Genomic DNA, 10,590 nt, shown 5'->3' with positions numbered 1-10,590 from the left:
AGATTCGGAGAAGCACCAGCTTCAGTTCAGTGCAAATTGCAAAGCCGCTCGAGCCCGGATTCCAGCTGGGGAGGGCAAATTCTCATCCAAATTACCACAACGACATCCCATTACGTACCAATTCGCTGGTGTTTCTCCCGACAGAGTCATCCCGAACACAATCGAGACGAGCATCAGCCGGCAGCATCTTGGACTCACTGGCTCGGGTTGACCGCCACCGTCCGCCGCCGTTGGCTCCAGCATCTGTCGGCTTCTTCCTCCCTCCTTTCTCTTCCTCCCCCTCTCCTCCCTCCTTCCCCGACGGCCCTGCTTAGTCCGACCATCCGGCGGCGGCGGCGGCGGCGGCGGCGGCGGCGGCTTCTTCCTCCCTCCTTTCTCCTCCTCCCCTCATGTCCCTGCTCTGGCCGGTCGTCCGGCGGCATCGGCCGGATTCTTCCTCCCTCCTTTCCTCCTCCCCCTCTCATCCCTCCTCCCCCCACAGCCATGTCCTAGCCGTTTGTCCGGCGGCGTCAGCGCCGGCTCCCAGACACTCCCTTCTCCTCCCACCTCCTTCCTTTCTCCTCCTTCCCCTCTCCTCCCACCTCCTTCCTTTCTCCTCCTTCCCCTCTCCTCCCTCCTCCCCCTCTCCGGCCAAGCCCTCCTTTCTCTTTCCTCCTCTCCTTTCTTCCCCTCTCTGTTAATGCATATGTTCACTGTTTTTATATACATATGAATAGAACCTGCACATTTGATTTGGTAGTGTCCAGTGCTAATAGTGCTACGGATCATCTCAATTGTCATGGAGCTGAAAAATAAATATATTGTTCATTGAATCTGTGTATGTTAGCTGTGAATCGTCTAAATTGTCATAATTTTTCTTTGCAAAATGATCGTTCTATTGCCTACTAATGTAAATATCACCATTTTACGGTCAAGTTGCACATATAAAAAATGATTCATTTCCCAGGGTCATTTCAGACAATTCACAGTCGAATCACAGTTTTACAGTTGTTTCAGCAGTCTCCAGCTTTTCGACACGTGAAAGTTCACAACAACTTTTCCACAGCTCACAACAGCTTTTACAAAATCTGCAGGTCAACCAAACACAACCTAAGTTTCTATCTATAAGTTTTTTTTCCTAATAGTGCATGGTTGTTTCTTTTTCATCCTTTTTTTTCTCGCTACTTGGAACGAGGCGCTGGTTTCTTTTGAGATCGGGTGTGCGGAGCGAAGGGAGGACCGAACGAGGCGTGGACAGCTAACGAGATAGAACCATCACGACGACGACGTTCGATTGCGGTTTAATAGTATAAATAGAAGTTGGCATGATCTATCACGATACCAAACAATCACATACGCTACTTTCTGTTTTCTGTTTTCTTCGAAAACACCTTTTTTTAGGGAGGGAACACTATGTTTTGCCGTTGGTGTCATGGTGCAGAAGAAGATTGTTACCGTTTCGAGAGAAGAAAAAAAAAGATTGCTCAACTCCAAACCACTTCCCAAATGACACTCACAGAAGAAGGGGCTCTCACTCCCTCTGCATGGCTACATGGGCACCGACCATTTCTTAGCTCGTGTTCTCAACCTGTTCTATTTTCATGGCGCATCTACCACCACATAAATAGTGCCCAGCTGATAACGACGCGCTATCGTTGGCCGTCAAAATCTTTCTGGGCAAAACCGTCCAATTATTCTTCGTCCCCGTCAACCCCCTTTCCTCCATAGCTTCCGCCCAAGCCGGAGTTCCCATTTTTCCTCGCACAATCGATCAATTGCGTGTTCTCAGTCGAGACCAGATAGGCGCACGCATCCGGCTGCAAATGCCAAGGCACGTACGTGCATTTTTGTTCTTGATTTGTTCGATTTACGATGCCCTTGTCGCTCTTGCATGCAGCCCATAAGAATCAATCGCCGGATTTATTTATTTTTGTAGTGTTTCGTTGTCCCCTTGATTGTTTATTTTTTATTTGTTTAATTTTGGCATCCCATACGTACATGCAGCCCATGACGATCGAGCATGGCGGAGCCTACTTCTTCTTGATCGATCGCCATTGTTGTTGACGCGACAAGCGGCGCGTTCCACGCCGATGTGTTTGCTCTTCTCCCGGCTAGTAGTATATTGAGAGGGGGCCGATCTGATCTGAACTGGTTCGGCGAGATGCACAAGCGTTCCAAATCATGCGAGCCGTCCAGGGACGAGCAGCGCGGCGGCGTCCATGGGGCCACGGCCTCCGACGACTCGATCACGGGCAAGGTGGCGTCGTCGTCCTCGGCGACGGCGCAGTGCTACGCGATGACGGTGTACCTCGTCAGGATCAACGGCGCCCAGCGCCTCGTCACCGCCGTCTGGAACAAGAGCATCATCAACCAGTCCTTCACCATCACCATCGACCGCCACGGCGACGGCGCCAGCAGCTGCGGCGGCGGCGACGACGGGACGCTCAGCCTCAAGGTGGAGCTGAAGCCGTGGCCATTCTGGAGCAAGAAGGGCCTCAAGAGCTTCTTCCTCGATGGCCACCGCCTGGACATCTTCTGGGACCTCCGGTCGGCCAAGTTCCCGGCCAGCAGCCCGGAGCCGGCCAGCGGGTACTTCGTGGCGCTGGTGAGCCAGGAGCAGGTCGTGCTCACGCTCGGCGACCTCAAGAAGGACGCGTACAAGCGGAGCAAGTGCCGGCCGTCGCTGGAGGACGCCGTGCCGTTGTGCCGCCGGGAGAGCGTCTTCGGCCGGCGCAGTTTCGTGGCGCGGGCGTGGCTCAACGCCAGCAAGAAAGATCATGACATTGTCATCGAGGCCTCGCTGGCCGGGCCAAGGGAACCGGAAATGGCGATCACGGTGGACGGCCGCGCCCTGGTGCAGGTCAAGAACCTCCAGTGGAAGTTCCGGGGCAACGAGACGGTGCTCGTCAACCAGTCGCCGGTGCAGGTGCTCTGGGACGTGCACGACTGGATCTTCGCCGGCCCGGGCTCGCAGGCGGTCTTCGCCTTCAAGCCAGGTGCTCCGCCGGAGGTCGACAGCGACGACGCTGCAGAGTTGGACAACGGGAGTGGCATTCCCGCTGACCCGGCGGATTACAGCTTCTTTCTTCATGCATGGAAGACGGACTGAGGCTGGGACATTCATCTTCTTCTTACTTTCATGTACGGGCGAAATTGATTTGTTTACACGGAAAACTGATAGCTTATTCAAAAGGAACTTCAAACCACCGGGCAGATTTACTTCCTGGTAGCACTGGGGCAAAGCAAAACAGGATGCAACATATATGGAACATTTTCCTTGTAGGTACAAGTTTGGCATAAAAATTGCAACGTATTTATAAAACAAAATACCAAAAGGACCTGATTTAAAATGATAGGGAATGTTTCAAATCTGGCATCAGATTTTTAAGCATGGCAAATCAAACATTTGCTAAAGGAAACTGCCATCTTCGCGGCAACATAATTTGTGCCATCTTATGCATTTGATTTGACATGCTCAAAAAATCCGACATTCGATTTGTAGCAAAATCCAAAAATATTCACAATACATACCACCAAGACAAACAAAAGGTATCAGCATCACATTCATAAAAACGGCGTCGACATTTCTTTCGCCCAGTTCCAGTATCAACAGTGTTCCGTCAGGGAAGATATATGATACTCAAAGAAAGTCTTATTCTAGAACGCCAACGTAGCAACTAAATATCTAGTTTGCATCTCGCTTTCGTTACCTGTCACAGGTAAATATTTTCCTCCATCAGTATAGAGATCCTCTGCTCTCAAATGCTCCATCATGCTAACAAAATCAGAAAGGAAGAAAAGGTTTGCAGTGTCCAGAACTTGATCCTTCACTCCATCACAGCAACACCACCAGCTGCCTTGATCTTTGCGATGATTGCTTCCGCTTCCTCCTTCGTGAGTGACTGCTTCAGAATGACAGGGGCCTTCTCCACCAGCTCCTTCGCATCCTTCAGCCCCAAATCTGTAAATGTTCTGATCTCCTTGATAATCTTGATCTTTGCAGCAGCCTCAAATTTCTCCAACTTGACATCGAATACCAACTTCTCAGCCTTTTTCTCTTCAGACTTCCCGGCGCCAGCCCCTGCACCACCTTGAGAACCCATACTAAAACCCTGGCCAGAAATTGCCTGTGGTGTTGGTTGGTTCAGTCTGAGAAGGAGAGCTGGAGCTATCTGCTTGATCTCCTCAGGAGGAAGCGCAGCAATGCGGTCCGCTAGACCCACAACTTTCTCTGAAGCTGGTGGCATAGGCCCATATGGGTCATAGACTTCAGGATATTTGTACCTCTTAGCACCAGTGTCTTTTGCAGCCTCGGTGCTATACAGACGAGCCAAAACCATTGAAAGTCGACTTGTGGATGACTGTCTTGAACAACATAGTTGTCTTGCTATGGAAGACAAACTCATCCTACTGTCAGCTAGGTATTGGCAAAAAATATAGCAAGAGAAGGAGAAGAAACGAAAGATTGGCTGCCCTGCACAAGAACAAAAACGAAATTAACACTAAATATGACCCATGGAAATCTCCTGCGTAACTAAATGCATTTTCAATTAACAAATAACCTCTAGCACGCAAGAAGAAGCATATGTGTCGTATTTCAAATAAGAGCAGCTAAACTGAAGTGGGCATGTCATGGTAACTATTTAAGCTTAGACGGCAACGTAACTGACGATTTAGGGAAATGGATTATTGGACTTGGAACTAAATATGCAGAATAACTCAGCTGCCAGAAAAGAAGACTACTTTCCAGTTTCCACCAAACCCTTTCACATTACCTACAGAAATATTACCTCCATCCCAAATTACTTGTCTTGGATTTGTCTAGATACGGATGTATTAGGGAGTACATACTTTAGCTTCCCCGAGTTCTGAAATTGCGCACGGCAATAGACAAGGGCGGGCAACATAGGTTCCTCTATTCCATGAGAAGAGAGCTCAGTCCTCTGACATGATTGATAGGAGATGTACATGAACTTGAGGATTCAATCTCTGGTTAGGGGGCCACCCAATGAGCCGGAACATTACAGCCCACCCAATGAATGGCCGCAATCAATCTCACAGGCCAAGATTACGAACAGAGACCAACAGGCCAATTTATCTGCTAAAGCAAATGCCTTGAAATGACAGTGGGGTGAGAGCAGCAGATGCCCACCCTAAAACCTAAAACCCTAACACATAACCAGGCACACGAAGCCCTCCTAGACTACCTCAACTAGAACTTCATAAGGTGTCAATCAGCGCATCGATCTCAGACTCCCAGGTCTTCACTAGTTAACCCAGGGGCGGACCTAACGAAATTCTCGGAAAATAAACTTCTTTTGGTAACATATACTACTCCACCGCGCAGCAAAGAAACCCGCAACAAGCCGAATGGATTGATGCCCCACCACGAGGATGTTGGCGGGGGATCTCCGGTGGGAGCTGGCCTTCCGCGCGGCGAAGGGTGACACGCGGAGGGTGGTAACGGAGGAACGGGAGAAAGGGCTCACCGCGCCGGCCGCCGGAGAAGGGGTGCGAGATCTGGCGCGCCGCGGAAACGAAGAGGAGAAAGGGTCTCTGGCGGCTGGTCCTGGCGCTCGCTGAGCTCGGCCGAAACGGGGGAACGAGAGGGAGGGGAGAAGATCCGGGTGGTTGGGATGTTTGGGCTGTTGGAGTGTGGGCTTGGGATGTGCTTTTGGGCCTGCCATTATAGGATGGGGAAATAAACTGGAGTGGTCAGAAAATCTTTTTTCACTCAAAAAGGAAAGGTGAGGCTCCAAACAAGGCGAGCGCAAACCAGCTTGGGTCGCGTGGGACGTGATGACACGGCCAAAACAGACATGATCAAACGGGCCGGTACGGCACGTTATAATCGGGCCTAGCACAGTCCGGCCCGCCAGGCAACTTTATTAGTTGGACCGTGTCGTGCTGGCCCGTGGGCGGCGCCTCTAGCCCATGCACGGCATGATTATTAAACGGGTCGGCATGTTGGCCCGATTAACACTCAGTGTCACATATTTTAGCCTTATGTTTTTATTTTAGGTCTATTAGACCATATGTTATATATATATATATATATATATATATATATATATATATATATATATATATATATATGTATTCTATTCATCACCCAGGGTGCAGAATAGTTTATTCTTCATCCGAGATAATATTACGATCAATTTACAAATAAATTATATTTGAAATACAAATATTTACATTTATATTAAATCACTACGTAAAATGTAACAAAAGAAAAACAAAAATATAGGTCACAAGACCAAAAAAATAAGTTTATTGTATTTTTTGCACTATTTTTGTATGGTCGTAATTTTATGTGACATAAAATATTTTTACATTGATTATATTTTTTACGGTCTTTTTTTACATATAAAATAAGACAAAATTTACGGAAAATAAAATTGCGGTGCATTGATGTTAAATAGAGGGGGGTGAAGAATAACTATTCCTCACCCAGGGTGACGAATATAGGTCGTACCGTGTCGGCCCACGTGCCCAGCCTTCAGGCCCAGCCACGGTCCGAGGCGTGCTTCGTGCCGGGCCCGAGCAAGATTAGCCCGTGCTGGGCCGAGCCCGTGTCGTGCCAGGCACGCGGGCTGTCGGGCCGGGCCGGTTTACACGGCCCGTTTGGCCAGATCTGGGCCAAAATACCTTGATGGACTCGGGTTTAGGGATATGGAGCTTTTCAGTTTGGCACCGCTAACTAGGCAAGTGTGGAGGATTATGCAGGAACCAACAACTTTAAGTGCTTGAATTCTCAAGGCCTCATATTTTCCGAACTCAACAATTCTTGAAGCGGGAGATTGGATCAAGGCCGTCACAGATTTGGCGAGCTCTAGTGGAGGGAAGAGATGTGCTCATCGAGGGGCTGATTAGGCGGATTGGCAATGGACAAACAACAAAGATATGGGGATAGAATTGGATCCCAAAGGAGACATCGCTGAGGCCAATAACTTCCCTCGTTGAAGGTCCTCCATGGTTAGTTGTTGAATTACTATCTCCGGCTATGGCATGTTGGAACGAAGAGTTGGTCCGGTCTATTTTCCTCCAATTGGACGTCGAGGGAATTTTGAAAATCCCAGTGTGCACACGAAACATGGTAGATTTCTGGGCTTGGGCACGGGAAAAACATGAGAGATTCACAGTTCGTTCAGCTTATAAATTTTTGGTAACAACAAAACTGGAGAGGGGAGAATTTCTTCAGGGGCGTTCAGGCCCTTCGGTTCCTAAGGAAGAGCAGAAGTCATGGATGATGCTTTGGAAAACTATAGTTCCATCAAAAGTCAAAGTTTTCTTATGGAGGCTTGCTCGACACTCATTACCCACTACAGATGTGTTGCGGCACCGTAACATGGCAAAGCAGAGTGCATGCCCCTTGTGCGGATGTGAAGACTCTTGGCGCCACGGCCTCTTGTCATGCACCATGTCAAGATGCATCTGGGCCTTATCTGATGAATCTTTGGTGGCTAAAATGGCAGATAATATGGAGCCAAGTGCTAGGAACTGGATCTTTGATATGCAGGAGTCGTTATCACATGTGAGTTTCACTCGTATTGTGGTCACACTTTGGTCGACTTGGTATGCTCGGCGGAAGGCTATATATGAAGGAATTTTTCAGAGTCCACAACGAACTATCTCCTTTGTAAACACTTTCCTAGGAGAGTTGGGGCAAATAGTGTAGAAGTCGCCTGCGATACCAAATGATAGGGCATCTTCGCGCAGACCTCAACGGTGGATTGCCCCGTCAGCTGGACTAATGAAAGTTAATATCGACAGAGCAGTCTCGGCGAACAGGCAGGGGGGCTGCAGCTGTTGTATGCAGAGACGGGGTTGGTAATTACCTGGGCTCCTCGGCTATTGTTTTGCAAGGAACGTATGATCCGACTATCCTGGAAACTCTCGCTTGTAGAGAGGGACTAGCTTTGGGAGATGACTTGGGCATTCAACAGCTTGTGGTAGCATCGGATTGCTTGGGAGTTGTCAAGGACATCAACGAGGGGACTGGAGGCCCTCATGTAGCAATTGTCCATGAAATTCAAGCTCGTAGTACTAGTTTTTCTTGCTCTTTTCTCCACGAACGTAGAAGCTGTAATTTTGAGGCTCACGATCTCGCCAAATATGTTTGTAATTTGGGTGTCGGGAGACATGTATGGTTGGGAAACCCGCATGATCCTTCTCTTGTACTTATGAACTTTCTTCAACATCAATAAAGAGTGCCAAGTTTTTCTAAAAAAACTCAAAAAGGAAAGGTGTCTCAAAAAATAACTCAAAAAGGAAAGGTGTTTAAAAAAACTCAAAAAGGAAAGGTCAGGAAAATAGTAATCACCTATATTCTTTCCTCCTATAATCCTCGTGGGTGTAACAGAGTTGCTCATGCCCTTGCGGCGATTGGCGTTAGTGGCCCTGTGTACATGCGTAGGTTTTGTGTCAGATGATGTGACGTTTTGGTGGATGACAATGGTTTTGTCCAAATACTAAAAAGTGCAACTGCACTATTTGATTGGATCGAGCGCATCCTCACGCGGAAGTGTGCAGCAAGTCATTCCACTTTATTTCGTTTTTTTAAATACTATAACTTTTGAGCCGAGCCTCTGAACGACGATCCGTTTTCACGGATGTGTTTCTTACGACGAGCTCTTCAAAACTAGATCCCATATGGATAGGTTTCGACAAACTTTTTTTAAGCAACTGTGGGTGAAATTTAGGCAACTTTAGTACTAAAGAAAAGTAACTTCTTATTAGTGTGCGTAGTATGATTGCCTACCAACAAAAATTCTTTCAAAATTATTTATCATGACTAGAAGGTTAAATAACTTCACCCTTTAGCAACCACATAGCAAATGTGGTCACCTATTTCCAAACTGAAATGGTTAAATTATGTGTCGGATGTGCATGCTCGGCTCCACATGCGTTGGATGTCAATTAATTCATGTATGGAAAATTCAAAAAGCTATAAATATCAAACTGTGTGTCGAAATTATGATATGTTTTCACCATTGGGTTCCTCGCGACGAACTCTTCAAAACGAAATCTCATATGAATACATTTTGAAGAATTTTTTTCAAAAGCAACTTTGATGCTATATGAGGGAACTTTAGTGCTCAAGAGAAGTAACTTTGATGCTAGATGAACTGCATCTGTGTATACACATGAGTTGCTTGTTGAATGCACTAGAGTTGCGCAATAAACACACTAAAAGTTGCTAACTTTTTTGTGATACTCGAGTGCAATTATGGAAAATATTCACAAATAGCAGGCAACTGAGCATTAATGGGAGGCAACTGAACATCAAACATAGGCAATTGACCATCAGTAATAGGCAACTCAGCATCAAAATTGAGCAATTTTATAGTATTTTGTAGGCAACTGAGCATCAAAATTGGGCAATTTCATAGTATTTGTAGGCAACTAAACATCAATCATAGGTAAGTGATCATCATTGTTTAATTATGTAAAGCTTTTAGAGGTGAATCTAGTCAACTGTTAGTCGTGGTAACCAACTTAGAAGAATTCTTCGCTGACCGATAGTCATACTAAGGGGGAAAGGAGTTGCTTGCCCATAGCACTAAAGTTGCCTCATCTATCACATAAAGTTGCTCAAAAAAAGCTCGTCGAAATCTATCCATATGGGATCTAGTTTTGAAGAGCTCGTCATAAGAAACACAACCGTGAAAACGGATCGACACTCTGACGCCCGGTTCAAAAGTTATGACTTTTTGAAAAAAATTAAACGATGATAAATGCACGTGGTTGGTTTGTTGGAAATATACCCTAGAGGCAATAATAAAATAGTTATTATTATATTTCCTATCTCAAGATAATCGTTTATTATCCATGCTATAACTGTATTGAATGGAAACATAAATGCATGTGCAGATATATAGAGAAAACTATGTCCATAGTGAGTCTCTAGTTGACTAGCCTGTTGATCAAGGATGGTTAAGGTTTCCTCGCCATAGACAAGTATTATCACTTGATGACGGGATCACATAATTAGGAGAATGATGTGATGGACAAGACCCAAACTACGAACGAAGCATATGATCGTGTCATTTTGTTGCTATTGTTTTCTACATGTCAAGTATTCATTCCTATGACCATGAGATCATGTAACTCACTAACACTGGAGGAATGCCTTGTGTGTATCAAACGTCGCAACGTTACTGGGTGACTATAGAGGTACTCTACAGGCATCTCCGAAGGTATCTGTTGAGTTAGCATGGATCAAGACTGGGATTTGTCACTCCATGTGACGGAGAGGTATCTCGGGGCTCACTTGGTAATACAACATCACATATAAGCCTTGCAAGCAATGTGACTAAAGAGTTAGTCACGGGATCTTGTATTACGGAACGAGTAAAGAGACTTGCCGGTAACGAGATTGAAATAGGTATGGAGATACCGACGATCGAATCTCGGGCAAGTAACATACCGAAGGACAAAGGGAATGGTATACGGAATCATATGAATCCTTGACATAGAGGTTCAACCGATAAGATCTTCGTTGAATATGTAGGATCCAATATGGACATCTAGGTCCCGCTATTGGATATTGACCAGGGAGTGTCTCAGGTTATGTCTGCATAGTTCTCGAACCCGCAGGGTCTGCAC

General features: G+C 46.4%; 2 protein-coding genes across 4 annotated transcripts; one reads left to right on the top strand and one right to left on the bottom strand.

Moving 5' to 3' along the window:
- Window positions 1-1,001: 1,001 nt before the first annotated feature.
- LOC123402102 lies at window positions 1,002-3,185 on the top strand. 2 transcript variants are annotated; one of them, XM_045095980.1, is made up of 2 exons: window positions 1,002-1,810; window positions 1,984-3,185. In XM_045095980.1, exon 2 carries the CDS (start codon window positions 2,141-2,143, stop codon window positions 3,086-3,088), a length of 948 nt encoding a protein of 315 aa, XP_044951915.1. In that variant the 5' UTR covers window positions 1,002-1,810; window positions 1,984-2,140; the 3' UTR covers window positions 3,089-3,185. The 2 variants fall into 2 exon arrangements, with proteins under 2 accessions (XP_044951915.1, XP_044951916.1); XM_045095981.1 differs by having other exon boundaries at window positions 1,002-1,814.
- Window positions 3,186-3,519: 334 nt separating this feature from the next.
- LOC123402103 (50S ribosomal protein L7/L12) lies at window positions 3,520-5,607 on the bottom strand. Of its 2 annotated transcripts, none has more exons than XM_045095982.1 (2): window positions 5,469-5,607; window positions 3,520-4,448 (listed from the first exon to the last, which is right to left on the bottom strand). In XM_045095982.1, exon 2 carries the CDS (start codon window positions 4,383-4,385, stop codon window positions 3,807-3,809), a length of 579 nt encoding a protein of 192 aa, XP_044951917.1. In that variant the 5' UTR covers window positions 4,386-4,448; window positions 5,469-5,607; the 3' UTR covers window positions 3,520-3,806. The 2 variants fall into 2 exon arrangements, with proteins under 2 accessions (XP_044951917.1, XP_044951918.1); XM_045095983.1 differs by having other exon boundaries at window positions 3,520-4,453; window positions 5,469-5,564.
- Between the last annotated feature and the right edge of the window lie 4,983 nt (window positions 5,608-10,590).

The sequence above is a fragment of the Hordeum vulgare genome, chromosome 6H (genome assembly GCF_904849725.1).
Source record: "Hordeum vulgare subsp. vulgare chromosome 6H, MorexV3_pseudomolecules_assembly, whole genome shotgun sequence".
In the NCBI taxonomy this organism is placed as follows: Eukaryota; Viridiplantae; Streptophyta; class Magnoliopsida; order Poales; family Poaceae; genus Hordeum; species Hordeum vulgare.
The sequence above is the reverse complement of the archived record's forward strand: the minus strand, read 5'-3'. Positions and strand labels throughout refer to the sequence as shown.

Coding starts and splice junctions, on each gene's coding strand:
- LOC123402103 (XM_045095982.1), bottom strand. CDS start 4,385: ATGAGTTTGTCTTCCATAGCAAGACAACTATGTTGTTCAAGACAGTCA.
- LOC123402102 (XM_045095980.1), top strand. CDS start 2,141: ATGCACAAGCGTTCCAAATCATGCGAGCCGTCCAGGGACGAGCAGCGC.